Here is a 15,905-nt window from a genome sequence, read left to right as displayed (position 1 = left end):
AGTGCCATATTTATTTTCTAAAAACAAGAACTGTCTCTTACATAACCACAGTACAGTTGTCAAAAACAGGACATTTTATATAGATACTATTATCTTATCTGCAGTCCATATTCCTGTTTGCCAGTTGTCCCAGTAGTGTCCTTTATAGCAACAGATAGACTTTCCCTTTAATTAAAACTGTTAGGATAATTTTAGGTTTGCATGCAGTTGTAACAAACAGTACGGAGAGATCCCATGTACTCCCATTACCCAGTATCCCCAGTGGTAACATCTTGCAAAACTATAGTGCAATATTACAGCCAGGAAATTGACAGTTATACTGTCAAGATACAGAATATTCCATCGCCACAAGGATCCCTCTTGTTGCCCATTTATAGCCACGGGCACTTCCCACCTGCCTCTCTTTCTCCTTAACTCATGGCAACCACTAATTTGTTCTCTTTTTCTATAAGAATGTTATATAAATGGAATCACACAGCATATGACCTTTTGGGAATCACACTTTTAAGCAGCATAATTCTCCGGAGATTCATTCTGGTTGTCGCACGTATCAATCATTCATTCCTTTTTATTTCTTAGTAGTATTCTATGGTTTGGATATACCATGGTTTGTTTAAACAGTCACATGTTGAAAGACATCTGGGTCGTTTCCAGTTTTTGCCTTTTATGAAAAAAGCTGCTGTAAACATTTGTGTATAGATTTTTGTGTGAACATTTCTCTGGGATAGATGCCTAGGAGTGTAGTTGCTGGATCCTATGGTACTTGCATGTTTACTTTTTTAGGAAACTGCAAAACTGTGTTCCAGAGTGGCTGTACCATTTTACATTCCCACCACAATATATGAGTTGTTTAGTTTTTCTGCATCCTCACCAGTATTTGATGTTACTTTTTTTTGGCTGTTCTGATAGATATGTAGGGGGATCTCATTATAGTTTTAATTTGCATTTCCCTAATGGCTAATGATGTTGAATATCTTTCTGTGTGCTTACTTAGTGTTTGTGTATCCTCTTTGATGAAATGTCAATGTCTCTTGCTCATGTTCTATTTGGATCAGTTCTTTCTGTATTCTAGACACTCGTCCTTTGTCAGGTGTGGTTTGCAAATATTTTCTCCCATTGTGTAGCTTGCCTTTTCCTTTTCTTATCAAGATCTTTCACAGAACAAAAGTGTTTAATTTTAATGAAGTCCAATTTATCAATTTTTCCTTTTATGAATCATGTTTTGATGGTCCTGAAGATTGTCTTCTATATTTTTTTCTAAAAATTTTATAGTTTTGTGGAGATGAACATATGGGCTCCCTACTTTCCCTCTCTAATAGATCTTGGGCCGCGGTTGAGATGCCTGGTGATAGCCTGGTGAGAGTGGAAGTTTAGGCTCCCCACTTGCCTTTGCTCACGAGGGTGGAGTGAGATGGGGTTTGGCTGGAGTGGAGCCGTCTAAAATGTTCTCTCTCGCTACGGGGGCCCTTTCCTTGTCCTTTGGTTGCAGAGAGCAGGCTTCGGCTGGAGCCTTTTTTTTCTGTGCCCATTGGCATGTCCAGGTCCTTTAGCTCCAAGTCTAGGCTGTATGAGGCAGAGAGAAACCCAGGGAACTTACCATCGTGTCCTGAGGTCCTGATCCAGTTTGCTTTCTTCTTTCCACCTTTAAGAATCTTCTTATATTTGTTTAATAAGGAAAATGTCTAGGATTTTAAGTTGTGTTTAGTGGGAGGAAGAGGGAAAAGTATATGTACTACTTCTTCCTGGAAGTGGAAGTCGATTGTTTTGTTTTATGTTAATTGGTAGCATTTCTGTCCAAGAGAAACGTGTGTAAATTAATGTATGAATATAAATGTTCTCAGAGAAACAAATGGCATTTGAGAATTAATTTGTAAATGTAAAGGTGAGTTTGAAAATTAATTTATTAATACAAATGTTCCAAGAGAAATAAGTGGTACATGTGCTATCTTCCAAATTGTCTTTCTGTGTTAAATTTTTTTTAGGAATTAAAATTCTAAGAATCATAAGGCTTCCAAGGTTTTTAGGAAATAGATGTTTATCTAATTATACCATTTGAATGGAACCTTCGGGATATCTTTTCTGTTATATCCTCCAAAAGTTTTTTCTTTGCTTTTGAGTGATGGCAAGTTTTAAAAACTTACTCCTAAATCAGATTTTTGAGAAATTTTCCTTAAAATTACACTGATTTTCTGGCCATTATTCATCTCAACATCTATGGCTCCAGCTGGGTCTCTGTCTTTCTCATCTATCCCCAGGGCATGTCTGTCTTAGCCACACTGGCTGCAGTTTGATGGCCGTGATTTTGCATGTTGTTGTTTATTGTGTCCATGGTTTAAATTCTTGTTTTCCTGATTTGCCATTGTTTATGTCGTGGTTACCTTCTTTAAGCTAAAGAACTACACATTTGGGAAATGAATACAGTTCCACAGTCCTTTTTCTGACACCCATGAGGCTAGATATCTATTCTAATTTGGAGTCTTTTGTATTTTAGAAAGGCAGTGCATTGGGTAAGCTCTGTAATAGGGTCACACCCCAGTTGGGTATGGGCAACACCTGTAATCACACCCATTCATATATTTGCAGCCAAATGTTTTTGAATATTCACAGCAATTATGGTGTTTAGGTCGCATTTTATCACCAAATGAGTGCTGCTTCTACCACCACAAAAAAAAAAAAGGCGGGAGGAGGGAGAAAAAAGAAAGAAATGTAGTTGTCCAAGCTTTTGGACTTTGCATTACACATAAAGGGGTCTGGGCCTTTGGCAGTAGGGCGGTCAGCAGACTGCGTTGGAGGCAGGCCCTGTTTTTAGCCCTGAACGGCCCACTGTTGAACTGCTGAGGTGGTGCCCTGGGCCTGGATCTGCCAGCTGTGCTTGTGTCCACCGTGAAAACAAAAGCAGCTATTGGTCTAATCCGGTTATATGGTGTTGATCTTAAAAATCGTTGGATTCATATTAGGATTTGGGGTTTAATCCTGTAAGGATCAGACTAACTTTCATCTTTTTTATCCTAAATCCCTCTTTAATCTTGTTAATTATGCCAGACCATTTTCCTAAGGGCGAGGGCATATATATATATATATATATTTTTTTTTTTCATATAGTTGTTTCTCCAAATATATCTTTCTCTCTTTCTCTCTGAAAAAGAAGATAGTTTTCTCACAAAGAGCCGTAGAGCTACACTTACTTGTCCAGAGTAGCATTAGTGTTTTGAGGATGACATCGGTTCTGTATTCTTGCTCCTCAGATTAAAGTCAGTTTCTGCAAGGCCTCCTAAGATGGAATCTAGTCTTCATCTTGGGTTCCCTGAGAAGGCGGATGGGGCTTGAAAGGGGGATGCTATTTGAGTTTAGAGGCTCTGAGTCAAAAAATAATAGTTGAATTAATGGTGCTTGAGACACTTCTCTCTAATAGTGGAAGAGAAAATCAGTTCTTAACTTTTGCGCTCCACACTGAAATTGTGCTGTGTGCCTTAGGAAAAGAAAGTACGTGTTGGTCTTGGGTCCCTTTGCTTCCACTTTGCGGAATATAACTGATTTGGACTTTGTGCTGTTTCTTTCTTTTTTTTAAAGGATAATTATCAATGACTATCCTCTCCAAGCAATTAAAATAATAGATCCTAGCTAACCGTAAATTATTATTTTTTCTTATTTCTACTTTTAGGGGTAGTTTTGTAAGTGGATCAAAAGTTTTACTGATTGGTTCAGGAACCAGTAAACCTATACCAGACACTCTCTCCTGAGGCCCCGTGTCATAACTCTTCTCACTCTCGTTTTGGGTGGTGGTTGCTATTGTTGTTTTTAGCTGACAGTTGGAGGACCTAATGTAGATTCCTTAAACTGCTAGAATATGATGGTTTCATGTCATGGGGAAAAAACTCTGGTAGACTATGTCAATCTTTTTATGATTAGTTCACTTATGACAGTTACCCAAGGATTCCTGACTATAAAAGGTATAGCAAACCGTTATATTATGAATTAAAATAAACTGGCCTTTAGAACTATTGACATTTTATATTCAGCTATCCTTTACTTTTTCCAAATGAAATGGGTACAGAGTCTTTTTATGCATGTATGTATATGAATGTTGACTTTACATATTTATTTAAAAGGAAATTAAGGGAACTTCTTTGAAAAAACGAGGGATGTCTTCATTATTGGCAATACTGTAATGCTGACGTTGTGGTTGTGAGCAGTGGAAAGAAGTTGTTAGCAGGATCTGCTTATATAAATGGGAAGAATTTAGGGTTAAGGAGCTCGCTGTAGGTGATGGAGTGATTATGTATATGCATGCTTTGCCTGAAGTGAGGAGGGGCAACTTTGATTTCTAATCCGCTTTGGGGGAAGCTCCATATCAGGGCTGCACAGAAACATTCAGTGAAGCAGCTCCTGTATCATAAAGAGAATTTTAATTAAAAAATGTTCTTGCGTCGTGAGCAGAGTAAGCGTCAGCCAGCTACACTGGCCATTTATCTCCTTCAAACCACATTACCAGTAATTGCAGCATTAAATCAAAGTCAGAAGCGATTACAGGTCTGAACTGAGCAAGGGGCTGGTACCAATCCAAGGATTCCCCCACTGCTGCCTTGCTGCTCTCACAGCCCTGTCCCTAACCCCAGTACGGATGGATCCGGTGATGCCTGACAGTTCACCCGTAAGGCACAAGAATGGCGAACACAATCCAAGATGAGAGACAGGTACACGTTCAAGGGCTCGCCATTTGGTTAGCTTTTTATTTTGAACACAAGGGAATGGTTTCTTGTTTTTCAGTACTATTATTTAAAAAGAGAGAACATGTTACCTTAGGAGATTTGCTTTGGGATACAAATCACCTGTCCTTTCTCTGCTCCTTTACATAGTAATATTCCCTTCCTGGTCAAGCATGGTCTTCTCACTTGATGGACTAATTCTTTCAACAGAAATGTATTGTCCTACACAGGGGGCGTGTAGGAGTTTCCTCTCCCCCACACCGCCTTTCCTCCTTCTAACACAATTACATAGCTCTCTGCATACTTTCTGCTTCCTGTTGAGGCCGCTTATTCCTCAGATGTGGATCTGGCTTCATAAATCAGATAATTCTGAACCTCCTCTAAATGCCCTTCTTAAATTATTGGAGACGACGACGACGATGATGACGGCAGCGATGATAACGGCAGCTGTAATTGAATATCCACTGTATGCCAGGCCTGTTCGCATGCTGACTGATTTAGTCATCACATCAACCCTGTGCTGTAGGTATTATTATTATCTTCTTTCCCAGGTGAAGGACCTGAGACAGAGAGATGTTAAATCACTTCTCCAAAGTTACACAGCTAGGAAGTGATGGAGCTGCAGCTTGAATCCAAGTGCTCTAGCCTCAGAACCCTGAGCTCTCAGCCACATGCTGTGTCGCTTATGTGCGCCAAGCAGGCATTCTGCTGGGCATTAGGGATACTTTAGGAATAGGATCGACTCTGGAGTCCTTGCCCTGCAGAGGTGGGAGAGGCAGAAATTATGGAGACTTTCTGCAGTGTTTTAGGATGTGCTGATGACTTTCCTCTATTTCCCTTAAGATTCCGCCTCCCTCCCCAGAGAATATAACTAGCCCTCCACAAACTCATTGCAATAAGCAGGGCAAGATTTCATTTATTTTAACTTTTTAACAGCTCTTTTGAGGTATAATTGATATACAATAAATTGCACTTATAATTAAACTTAATTGGTTAAGTTTTGACGTATGTTTACACCCATGAAATTATCACCACAACCGAGATAATATGTTAGTCATCTCCAAAAGTTTCCTTGTACCCTTTTGTCATCCTTCCAGCTCTCCCCTTGCATCTCCGACCAACCACTGATCTGCTTTCTGTCACCATAGATTAGTTGCATTTTCTGGTATTTTATAAAAATCGAATCGTACAGTAAATACTCTTTTTTGCCTGACTTCTTTCACCCACCATAATTATTTTGAGATTCACTCATGTTATTGTATATACCGATGATTCGTTCATTTTTATTGCTAAGTAATAGTCTATTGTGGATATACCATAATTTACTTATTATTTATCTGGTGATGGATATTTGGGTTGTTTTCACTTTTAGGCTATGACAGAAAGGGTTGCTACGAGTATTCACGTACAAGACTTTATATGGGTGTATGTTTTCATTTCTCTTGAGTAAATACTTTGAAGTAGAATGGATGGATCACATAGTAGGTATATGTTTAACTTTTTAAGAGATTGCGAAACTATTTTGTCATTCTAATAGGTATGTAGTGGTATCATTGTGGTTTTAATTTCCAAATAAATAATGACATTGGGCATCTTTTCGAGTGCTTATCTAGCATTCCTGTATCTTCTTTGGTCAAGCGTCCAAATCTTTTGCCCATTTTTTCTTTTTTAATTGGGTGCCTTGTTATCTTATGGTTGGGCTCAGAGAGTTCTTACATAGTCTAGATGTAAGTCCTTTATCAGATACATGCTTTGCAAATATTTTCTCTCAGTTGTGGCTTGTTTTTTTATTCTCTTCACAGTGTCTTTTGTAGAGCAGAACTTTTTAATGAAGTCCATTTTATTCATTTGTTCTTTTATGAATTGTGGGTTTTTTGTGTCATATCTTAGAAATCTGCCTAATCTAAGGTCACAAAGGTTTTCTCCCAGAAGTTTTATAGTTTTATGTTTTGCTTTTTGGTCTGTGGGTCCATTTGGAGTTAAATGTTGTATATGGTATAAGGTATGCACCTAGGTTCATTTTTATTGCGTATGGATATCTTAGTTGTTCTGATACCATTTGTTGAAAAGACCATTCTTTCTCCACTGAATTGCCTTTGCACCTGTGGATCTCTTTTTACACTTTCTATTCTATTCCATTGATCTATTTTTCTGTCTTGACACTAATACCACACTTATAGTGATGTCAGTATTATGGGATCTAGTGGACTTCACGAAAGTGGTAGTAAGGTCTCATAAATTTCAGATACAGCGTTTGGCTTCAGTACATGCCTAGAGAAAAGGTAGTCATAATTTTTTAAAACTTAGTTTGAACAGTAGAATGAAGTAGAGAGATATACTATGTTCATGGACTGGAAGACTTGATATTCTCAGCATGTTAACTCTCCCGACACTGATCTTTAAATTCACTGTAACTCCAGTCAGAGTCCAAGCAAGATTTTTATAGAAATCAGCAAGCTAACTTTAAAATTCACGTGCCAAATGCCAAAGACTTAGAATAGCCAAAACAACCTTGAAAAAGAAAAACAAAGTTGGAGGACTAACATAGCCTGATTTTAGGCTGCAGTAATTAAAATAGTGTAGTATTGGTGTTCAAAATTGAGATATACCTCTTAATGTTTTGCAATGAAAGTATGTCAGTTAGTTTTTCCTGCATAAAAATCCTCCCCAAACCTTAATGGCTTAAAATGGGTTAATCATTTATCTGCTCACAACTCTGTGGGTCAGGAATTTGGGTGGTTCTTGTAGTCTAGGTGGGCTGGGCCTGCGTGGTCTAGGATGACCTCAGTTTCATCTCTGGCACTTGGCAGGCTGATTGGTCTGGGGGGCTCAGCTGCAACAGCTGATCTCTGTTCCATTTGGTTTCTCATCCATCCGTCGTGATTCTTCACACAGTAGTCTCAGGGTTCCAGAGAGCAGCAAGGGAGGGCAGGCCTCAGTGAATGAGCACATGTCAAGCCTCTGCTTGCATCACATTTGCTAATATCCCCAAGGCCAGTGCAAGTCACGGCCAAGACCAAATTCAAAGAGCGGAGAAAAAAATCCACCTCTTTGTGAAGGGGCTGTGAAATATTGTGACCATTTTTTTAATCTACCACAGAGATATTATGAATAAGTTGAGATAAAAGGTTCTGTGGAAGGTAAAAGGCTCTATTGTATGAGACAGAGTGTGTGGAATCATTTGTAGACATATTTTCCTAAGAATATTAGAATAGTTACAATTATTTTCCGCTTCAAAAATTCTCTCTCTCCCCTTACCGTTTATTTACTGTCTGTCTTTCCGGATTTAAAGTGAGTGTCTGTTGTCTTATTATTTGTAGATACCTTTTACTTCTTAGTACTGATTTAGAATGAAAGACACTTCTAACAAAATGCTGATTTCTGGCCTCACAGTTTGCATACCAGTCTCTCACTTCACATGGAATAATGCATTTCAGCCATAGCAAGGCTTATCCTGTTATTACCCATACTTCCTTTTGTCCCATGTGTCATACAATGGAGTGTTTCTGTACTTAACTGTGATTTGCTGTTTTCTGGTAGGTATAATTTAAAGCATTTCCATTGGTATAGAAAATTCTCACATCACTTTAGAACCAATAGAATTCTTATATAAGTATTTTTGAATAGGCTTTTGACTTTTTTGCATATATTTACCTGCCTGCCTTTCTTTGAACACTGTAAGTATGGCTTCCAGGCTGTTTTATGCATTTTGAATGCTGTTCTGCTTCCTCTACCCTGCCACCCCACCCCCCCAATCCTTCTGGAACACTCTTACTAGTTTTTCACCATTCGTTTCTTGTTTTTTTTCCCCCGAAGGAAGATTAGCCCTGAGCTAACATCTGCCAATCCTCTTCTTTTTTCTGAGGAAGACTGGCCCTGAGTGAATATCCGTGCCCACCTTCCTCTACTTTCTATGTGGGACGCCTACCACAGCATGGCCTGCCACGCAGTGCCGTGTCCGCATGCGGGATGCGAACTGGGGAACCCCCGGCTGCCAAAGTGGAACGTGCGCACTTAACCGCTGCGCCACCGGGCCGGCCCCTCACCATCCATTTCAATTGTTAACTGCTTGTGAAACATTCCTGGTTTCCTTCACCCTGGAAATTAGGTGGCGGCAATGGTGGCTGCAGCAGTAGTAGCCACAGCAGTGGTTTTTACTTTACTTTTCTCCCAAGCCACATTGTAATAGGTATAGCCCTTATCAAATGGTATTAGATGTTTATTATTTTCTTTCTCCTATTGTCAACGGTATGAGCGCTTTTTCTATTCCTAGAACTTCATACAAAGGTGGGGATATCTTTTGAATGAATGAAGAAGTAAGAGGCGGTCTGTGCATGACGGTTAATTCGTTTACCGCTGGTTTGTAGTTTCAAGCAGTTGCAGAGCCTCCCTTTTCCTATTCTCATGGGCATGTGCTGTGTAAAAGGTGGTGACTTAGTTCTTGGAGAGAAATACAAAACTGGAGAGACAAGTCCTACCCTTAAAGAAATCATCTAATAGATAAAACAAGTGTGCTTAAAAACAGAGAAAGTGGCCAGCTGTCAGTCAGCTAGAGGTAAAGTGCTGTGAGTTTCAGACAAAAGAGAAGTTGCCTTTGGCGGAGGGAATCAGGAAGAGCTTCATGGCGCAGACAGCACTTAAGGCAGGCCCTGAAGGGGTCCAGTTTAAGGTTGGCCATTTTGAAATGGGTAAGAAAACAAGATGATTAAAGTCACAGATGCAAAAACCGAAGCAAGATAAAAATCCACCTTGATAGAGGCCACAGGAGTTGAATTATCAATCATTATTTTGGTACTTTATTGTCACTGGGAAGACAGAAGATAGAAAGTTTTGTTAAAATTTATATGCAGGCATCATGCCTATTTTTCATTCTGATCATGAATTTGTCAATTTTGCTGCCATCCTTTTACTGATATTACTAAAACAGCTCTCTCTCAAAACTTCTCTTGATCTCCTGTTTGCTAAATTCTGTCATCTTTTCTAAATTCTCATTCCCTTTCACCTTTCCATATTTCTACTTCACGTTGTTATATAACTCATCTCTGGTATCAATTTCTGAAATACTTTCCCTAGTGTAAGGGATGCAGGATAGAAGAAAAGTAACAGATGTCCTCTATGTCCTGGCTTTTATGAACAGTACAGGGTCCTGCTTAATCTTTTTCTCTTTCGTTGCTATTTCTGCCTTCCAGAAGTGTGTATTCCTTAAGGTTCTATTTTCAGCTCTTTGCCTTTTTATCTTGTCCTATTTCTTTCTTTCTTTTTCTTCTTTCCTTCCTTCCTTCGTCCCTTCCTCCTTCCTCCCTCCCCCCTCCCTTTCTCTCTTTTTTCTCTATTTATCTGTCCTTTTTTGAAGTACGTGGTTGATGTTCAGTGAATGTCGTGGACTGAATCAGTGTGGGCGAGAAATCTCAACCACGTGATGGCCTTGGCCGTTTTCCCATACCCCTGTTGGATCTTCCTTTCTAACCCTGACCTCTCTCCCGGGGCTGCCACCTCCATTTCTGAGTACTTGTTAGACGTTTCCTATTGGATGTCCTGCCATAACTTCAGACCAGTTCACGCTTCTGATTTCCCTGTTTTATCAGTGTTATCCTTATTTGTTATCCTTATTTGGCCAGTTCATGCTTCTGATTTCCCTGTTTTATCATGTTATCCTTATTTGGCCAGTCAACTAGACGTAGAACCTTAGTGTTAGATTTGGTTCTCCTCTCTTATACCCGGCATCTGAACAGTCTCCAGTTCCTGTGGATGCTATCTTTGTAGCGTCTTCTACATCTGTACCTTCGTTATTCTTACTGCTAATGTATGGTTTGGGCACTAATAGTCTGTAGACTGTAGTAACAGTAGCCTCTGATTGACCTTCCCACCTTCAGGTTGTTTCCCTATCCATTCTTTCTGTAGCCACCAGACCTATTTTCACAAAATGTTATTTTTGTAGCACTCTTTTTCTCTCAAACAATCTTTAAAGATAAGATCTGAAATACATAGCTTGATGTCCTAGGCTCTTCACAGTGATTCCAGCCTTTTCTTGCCATTTGCAACTATTCACCCACAGTCAAGCAGACTGGTTGCACTGATCCCTAAGTCAGTCTTGCATATTTCTGACTACATATTTAGCCTACATATTTATCTATCTTTCCCTTATCCCCTCCATCCTCATCTGGCTATCTCAAGCCCTGTCTCTTTTTGAACTTCTATATTATCCCAGTACACAACAATCCTTGACAAAAACCAATTTTATACCTTAGAGCAGAGGTCTTTTCAATCATCGCTAAAGCGTTCTACCGTGAGGCCTAACTAGTATCTTTGAACACTCTTGGTGGGACTGTGGCATAGGCAGAGGGAAGGAAAAGGAAAGAAGAAAACAAGAACGAGAGAGGAGAAAGGAGAAGAATCTCACATATTTTATGGTTATCCAGTACTTGGTAAGTCTTGAGATCTCTAGGGTTGTAGATGGTACAGATTACACTGCAGTGTCACCAGCCATGTTCTCTGGCATGGGACTGATGTGGTGAATTGTCTACTTTATCCTTAGCAAAACTTAAATTTCATAAATCTCAAGATAATTTCTAGATATCTCACTCTTAAATATGACTAGGTCTATTTCTCTCTGATATCATTACATTCTATTTAACAGACACGTCCTAGATGTGCCAAGTGTTGAAACTTAAGATCTGCATGTCTCTGCTAATGAGAGGTATAGAAATATATATGAAAGGCTGTTTTCTATATTCATGTTTCTAATTGATCAGTACACAAAAACTTTAATACTATAAAAGCATTCATAATATTGCAGTGTGTGTACTTTTTCAAATGGTGTAAATTGGCATTGTCAGCAAATAACTCTCAGCTTATTGTGAAGAATCAGTCTTTTTATTTCTGGAATTTTTATTTGAATGAATATGATAGAATTTAAAATTTGAAGGAAATACCCAGTCTCTTCTGAGGGAGAGGATCACTTAGTGGTAATTTCTGAGTTAAAAATGTTGTCATTTTTGGTTTCTATTTTTTAAATCACTTTGAAAATGGGAAAAGATATTGAAACAGTGGTGTTGAGCTTCTGACCCAGGCATAGAATCTCTTTCTGTTAATAACCAAGGCTCCAGTAGTCTGCAGACAGACTCTAGGTCAGGAAAGGAGAGAAGCCCTTTAATCCTAACATTTGTAAATTGATCTTTTGTAGTATGCTTTGTCTTCCGCATGAAAAGTTCGCCTTTCTTTCTGTAAGTATTATTGAGAATTTTAGTTTGACTAAATTATTGGTCTTAAATTATAACAATTTAAAATTTTTTACAGAAAGAGGTAGATAACAAGGCAAGAAGAAGTATAGGGAGTTATAATTCAAATATTGAATTATTTTAGCATTTTTCTGAAGGATTAATTATTTAAACCAGACCTAGTCACAATTTGGTCAGAATCTAGGTAAGACATGATTAAGATAGTTTATCGGCTATATCTTCCAGTATTAAATGAGAGTTCATAGTTATGCCATCATGTTAAGTAAAGCAAATGTGATAACAGAGGACCAGCCCTGTGGCCGAGTGGTCAAGTTTGCGCAGTCTGCGTCAGTGTCCTGGGGTTCACCAGTTCGGATCCTGGGTGCAGACCTACACACTCCTCATCAAGCCATGCTGTGGCAGCGTCCCACACAGAAGAACTAGAATGACCTACAACTAGGATACACAACTATGTACTGGGGCTTTGGGGAGAGGAAAAAAAAAAGGAAGATTGGCAACAGATGTTAGCTCAGGGCCAATAAGAAAAATGTGATAATATAAGTTAGACACAGAGTATTAAATGTATTTGAAGAAATTAGAAGTTTATCTTGAAAGTAATAAATGAAAACCAACTACTTCCCCACTGTCTCACCCCCTAGAGATTGATTTTGTCTTATGCCTATAATATGTATGTGTATGTGTGTATAAATATAATGTGTACTATATAGGATGTATATTTGTGTGTGTGTACATAAATATGTAACATAACATATATAAAGTATAAAAGTTATAAACATAATTTATTGATTGACGTAACACAGATACATATGTGCAAATATGGACTTACACTCTACATGGTATTTAACAATGTAATTTTTTTCACTTAATAATGTATCAGTCACATCTTTTCGCCTTGTATGTATAGATCTATCCTCAAGAAGAATTTAAAATTCCAGAAGTTGACTAGGCCCTCAGTAACATATTCGGCGACTACTTTCAGGCTTAAATTATATCAGTTGTTTTAGAATTTGAATTATAGTCTGTCAACTTAAATACAATACCACCTGGGAATTTCATCTTCTGCAATTAATTCACTAGATATTAAACTGCATTAACTCATGAAATTTAAGTTTGTCAGCCATAGTTCTTTATCACGGCCCTCTATAGTTTATAAGAAGTATCATCATTTCCCAGGCTTCATATCAGGAGGAATCTTGCTATCAGTCATATCAAGAGTGTAATAGTGATTTAAGATGTTAGTTTACATGTGTGCCTGTGGCCAGTACTGGTAGACCGCTCTGTATGAAATGAAGTAGACTGAAGGTAGAATGGCGTAGTGTACAGGGAGGAAGAAGGATTAGAGGATTATTTGATTAGAAGAGGAAATTTAGTGTAAGATTTTTTATAGAAACATTCCTTTTATTATTTCTTAATTACCATCTTAATAGCTATAGAGGAGACAGTTACAATATATATTACAGGCCCTTAGGTGTGGCAAATCAGATAAAAAATGTTAGGAGGCTCAGATAATTTCTGTTAAGAATTGACAAAGCAGAGTCTCATAGTTTTAGTGGTGAGAAAGTGACACTATGGAAGGGTTCATTAATTCCCTGTATGCGAAGTGGCCTACAATGTTTTATTTTGCGCTGTAGCATCCTTTTACCTTTTGGGTTTACCTATGTACTTACCTATTTCTTCCATAAACTTTGAAGTCCTTGACAACAAGACTGTGTCTGTTCATTTCTCCAGTGCTTAGAATAGTACCTTGTGTGTAATAGATGCTCAGTTAAATGCTTTTAAAAATTATACCGAATTGATTTATTATTGTTCCTCATGTGTAATACACACATACTCAGTACCAGCAATCTGAAGATAATCTAGTACGTTGTGGTGGTCCTCCTAATCTCTTAGAAACGATTTAAGGTAAATGTTTAACCAAGAGAACTGTCTTAGATGTACGAAGGCCATTTTGACTCTTAAAAAATGATTTCTTCTGAACAATCCTAAAATAAATTGCAGTGACCATAAAAGGAGAAAAATTGCACTGGGCCAGGGAGTGGGCACAGTAATACATAAACTCTCACAGATGCCTCCCAGTTACGTTTACTCCTCACAGTGTAATCTTACTGAAACATGTTATAAAAGTACTTGCTCTCAAAGTTAGGGACATCATAGCCCCTGAAACTAATTTAGAATTATTTATTATTTCCAACTTTTGAATGTTTCCCCAAGTAGGGGATTTCTTAGGAGCAATAGTTAGAAATGGTGTGTGTCTTACTAAGAAGCATTTATTTTCACTTTCTTCTCTCTGTGTCTTATTTTCTAAGAATTACTTAACAGCTCTGTGGATTTAAACGGGCCGTTTAGGCTCTGAAAGCCATCTCTAACCTGCCAGGCTTTGTCAGACTGACTTAACATCTGTCCATGTTTGTTACTGCTTTTAATATCTGTTAGAGAAATATGTGTGCACATGTGTGTTTGTGTGTAATGCTAGGGTGGGTATAGCAGCTTCCTAAAAGGGGAAAGGCAACTGGCTTTTCTAAAAAGACCTCTCCACCCCCAGCTTTTTGCAGGCAGCCGGAGTTAATCCTTCATGTTTGACTGGAACAGCTGAGAGAGTAGCTTGCATATCTGAAGGTCTCCAGTGGACTCATGTTCCCTGAGAGCTGGGGCCACCTTCCTCTTTTCTAGTGTTGATCCTGCCAGCTGTCCTAGCCTCTGTTAAAGCACAGTGAAGGAGGCGTTAAATGATACACGAACATACAGTGTCATGAAAGGGATCCCTTTACTGCATGTAGCCGTGTGACTTCTTTTTCTCCCATTCCTATCCACAGCAGAAGGATTTTATACTGTTAATCCTAACACCTGTCTCTCCCGGAGATCGTGAGAGGGGTGTGTGTGTGTGCCTGTGGTGTGTGCGTGCGCACGCGCATGGGCCCGCCCAAGAAGGAATAGAGAAATAACCCCAGTCCCATCTGCCTTTCTGTGTCCTGGATTGGGAGTGTTCCCTCTGACGCACTTCAAGCCTGGAAGATATATATCGTTTTGGATCCTGGATACCTTGTGTTTCCTCCCGTTTTTGTGTGAGCCGGTGTTCCCTTCTTTGGCTGTCACTCTCTGCCACTTGAGCTTCTGGTGGAGTTGTCAGTTTAAAACCAACAGTAACAGCAAATCTCTAGTGTAGTTTGCCGTCTATAACTAGTAACTCAGCTGGAGCTTTTTGCTTTTCCCTGAACATTTCTTTTGTGTAGTGTTGAATCTTACTGGGTTGGAAGCCTGGGCTGAACCAGGCTCCAACTTCATCATCTGAGCCAGCATACATATCTGCGTAGATTAGAAGTCAGCCAAGGAGTTTTTGGTGCTACCTAGTTCCTTTGGACAGGACAGCCAGACCAAACAAGGCAAAAGCTTAGACACTTTTTGTACTGTCTTTATCTGAAGACTTTTTTTCCTCTTTGCTATGTATGGTGTATATTGTATGGATTATCAATATCCTGTTGTCCAGGTAAGCTAAGAGTTATAACTTGTTCTCTAGATACTATTTGATTGATGTGAAGGTTTTATGGTGGGATGAAATGCTTACAAGTTTTCTGTCTTGACCTGGTGCCATTCAGGGTATAGATTTCCCGAAGTTTTTTGCTAATTTGCTGTAACGGGAGGTTTTGAGTTTTATAGTGTTGAGGGCTGGGCACGGATGGTTTCTTTCAACTCTAGAAGTTCTGAAGCTTCAGAGAGATTCCCTCTTGGCATTACAAATGTAGCATAACTAAGCCACCATGTTCACTTGACGTTTCATTTGGAGTAGATGAGAAGCACAGATGGCAGTTTCCGAAGGTTGCTGCTGTGTTTTTCAGAAAGGTAATATTCAGTAGAGGGCACTCTCCCCACGCTTAACGTGACACTCTAGACTCGTGTGATGGGATTCATGGCATCTTACTTGTTAACTTGTTGAAATCTAGAATCAGAGAATTTTAGGCCATTA

At 38.9% G+C, this 15,905-nt stretch overlaps 1 protein-coding gene across 41 annotated transcripts in view; it reads left to right on the top strand.

Annotated features, from left to right (window-relative positions):
* The window catches only part of RBFOX2 (RNA binding fox-1 homolog 2), a 265,092-nt gene that overhangs the window by 146,900 nt on the left and 102,287 nt on the right, over positions 1 to 15,905 (top strand). For 2 of the 41 annotated variants that reach the window (XM_070254264.1, XM_070254251.1), the window contains exon 1: positions 14,863 to 15,428. The exons of 38 other annotated variants lie outside the window; for them this stretch is intronic. In XM_070254264.1, coding sequence (XP_070110365.1) covers positions 15,384 to 15,428 — 45 coding nt within the window. In that variant the 5' untranslated portion in view covers positions 14,863 to 15,383. Of the gene's footprint in view, positions 1 to 14,862; positions 15,429 to 15,905 lie in introns of those variants that run through there. One more of the 41 variants, XM_070254252.1, reaches the window with a different exon arrangement.

The sequence above is a fragment of the Equus caballus genome, chromosome 28 (assembly GCF_041296265.1).
Source record: "Equus caballus isolate H_3958 breed thoroughbred chromosome 28, TB-T2T, whole genome shotgun sequence".
NCBI lineage: Eukaryota > Metazoa > Chordata > Mammalia > Perissodactyla > Equidae > Equus > Equus caballus.
This window is presented reverse-complemented; position numbering and strand designations above follow the sequence as displayed.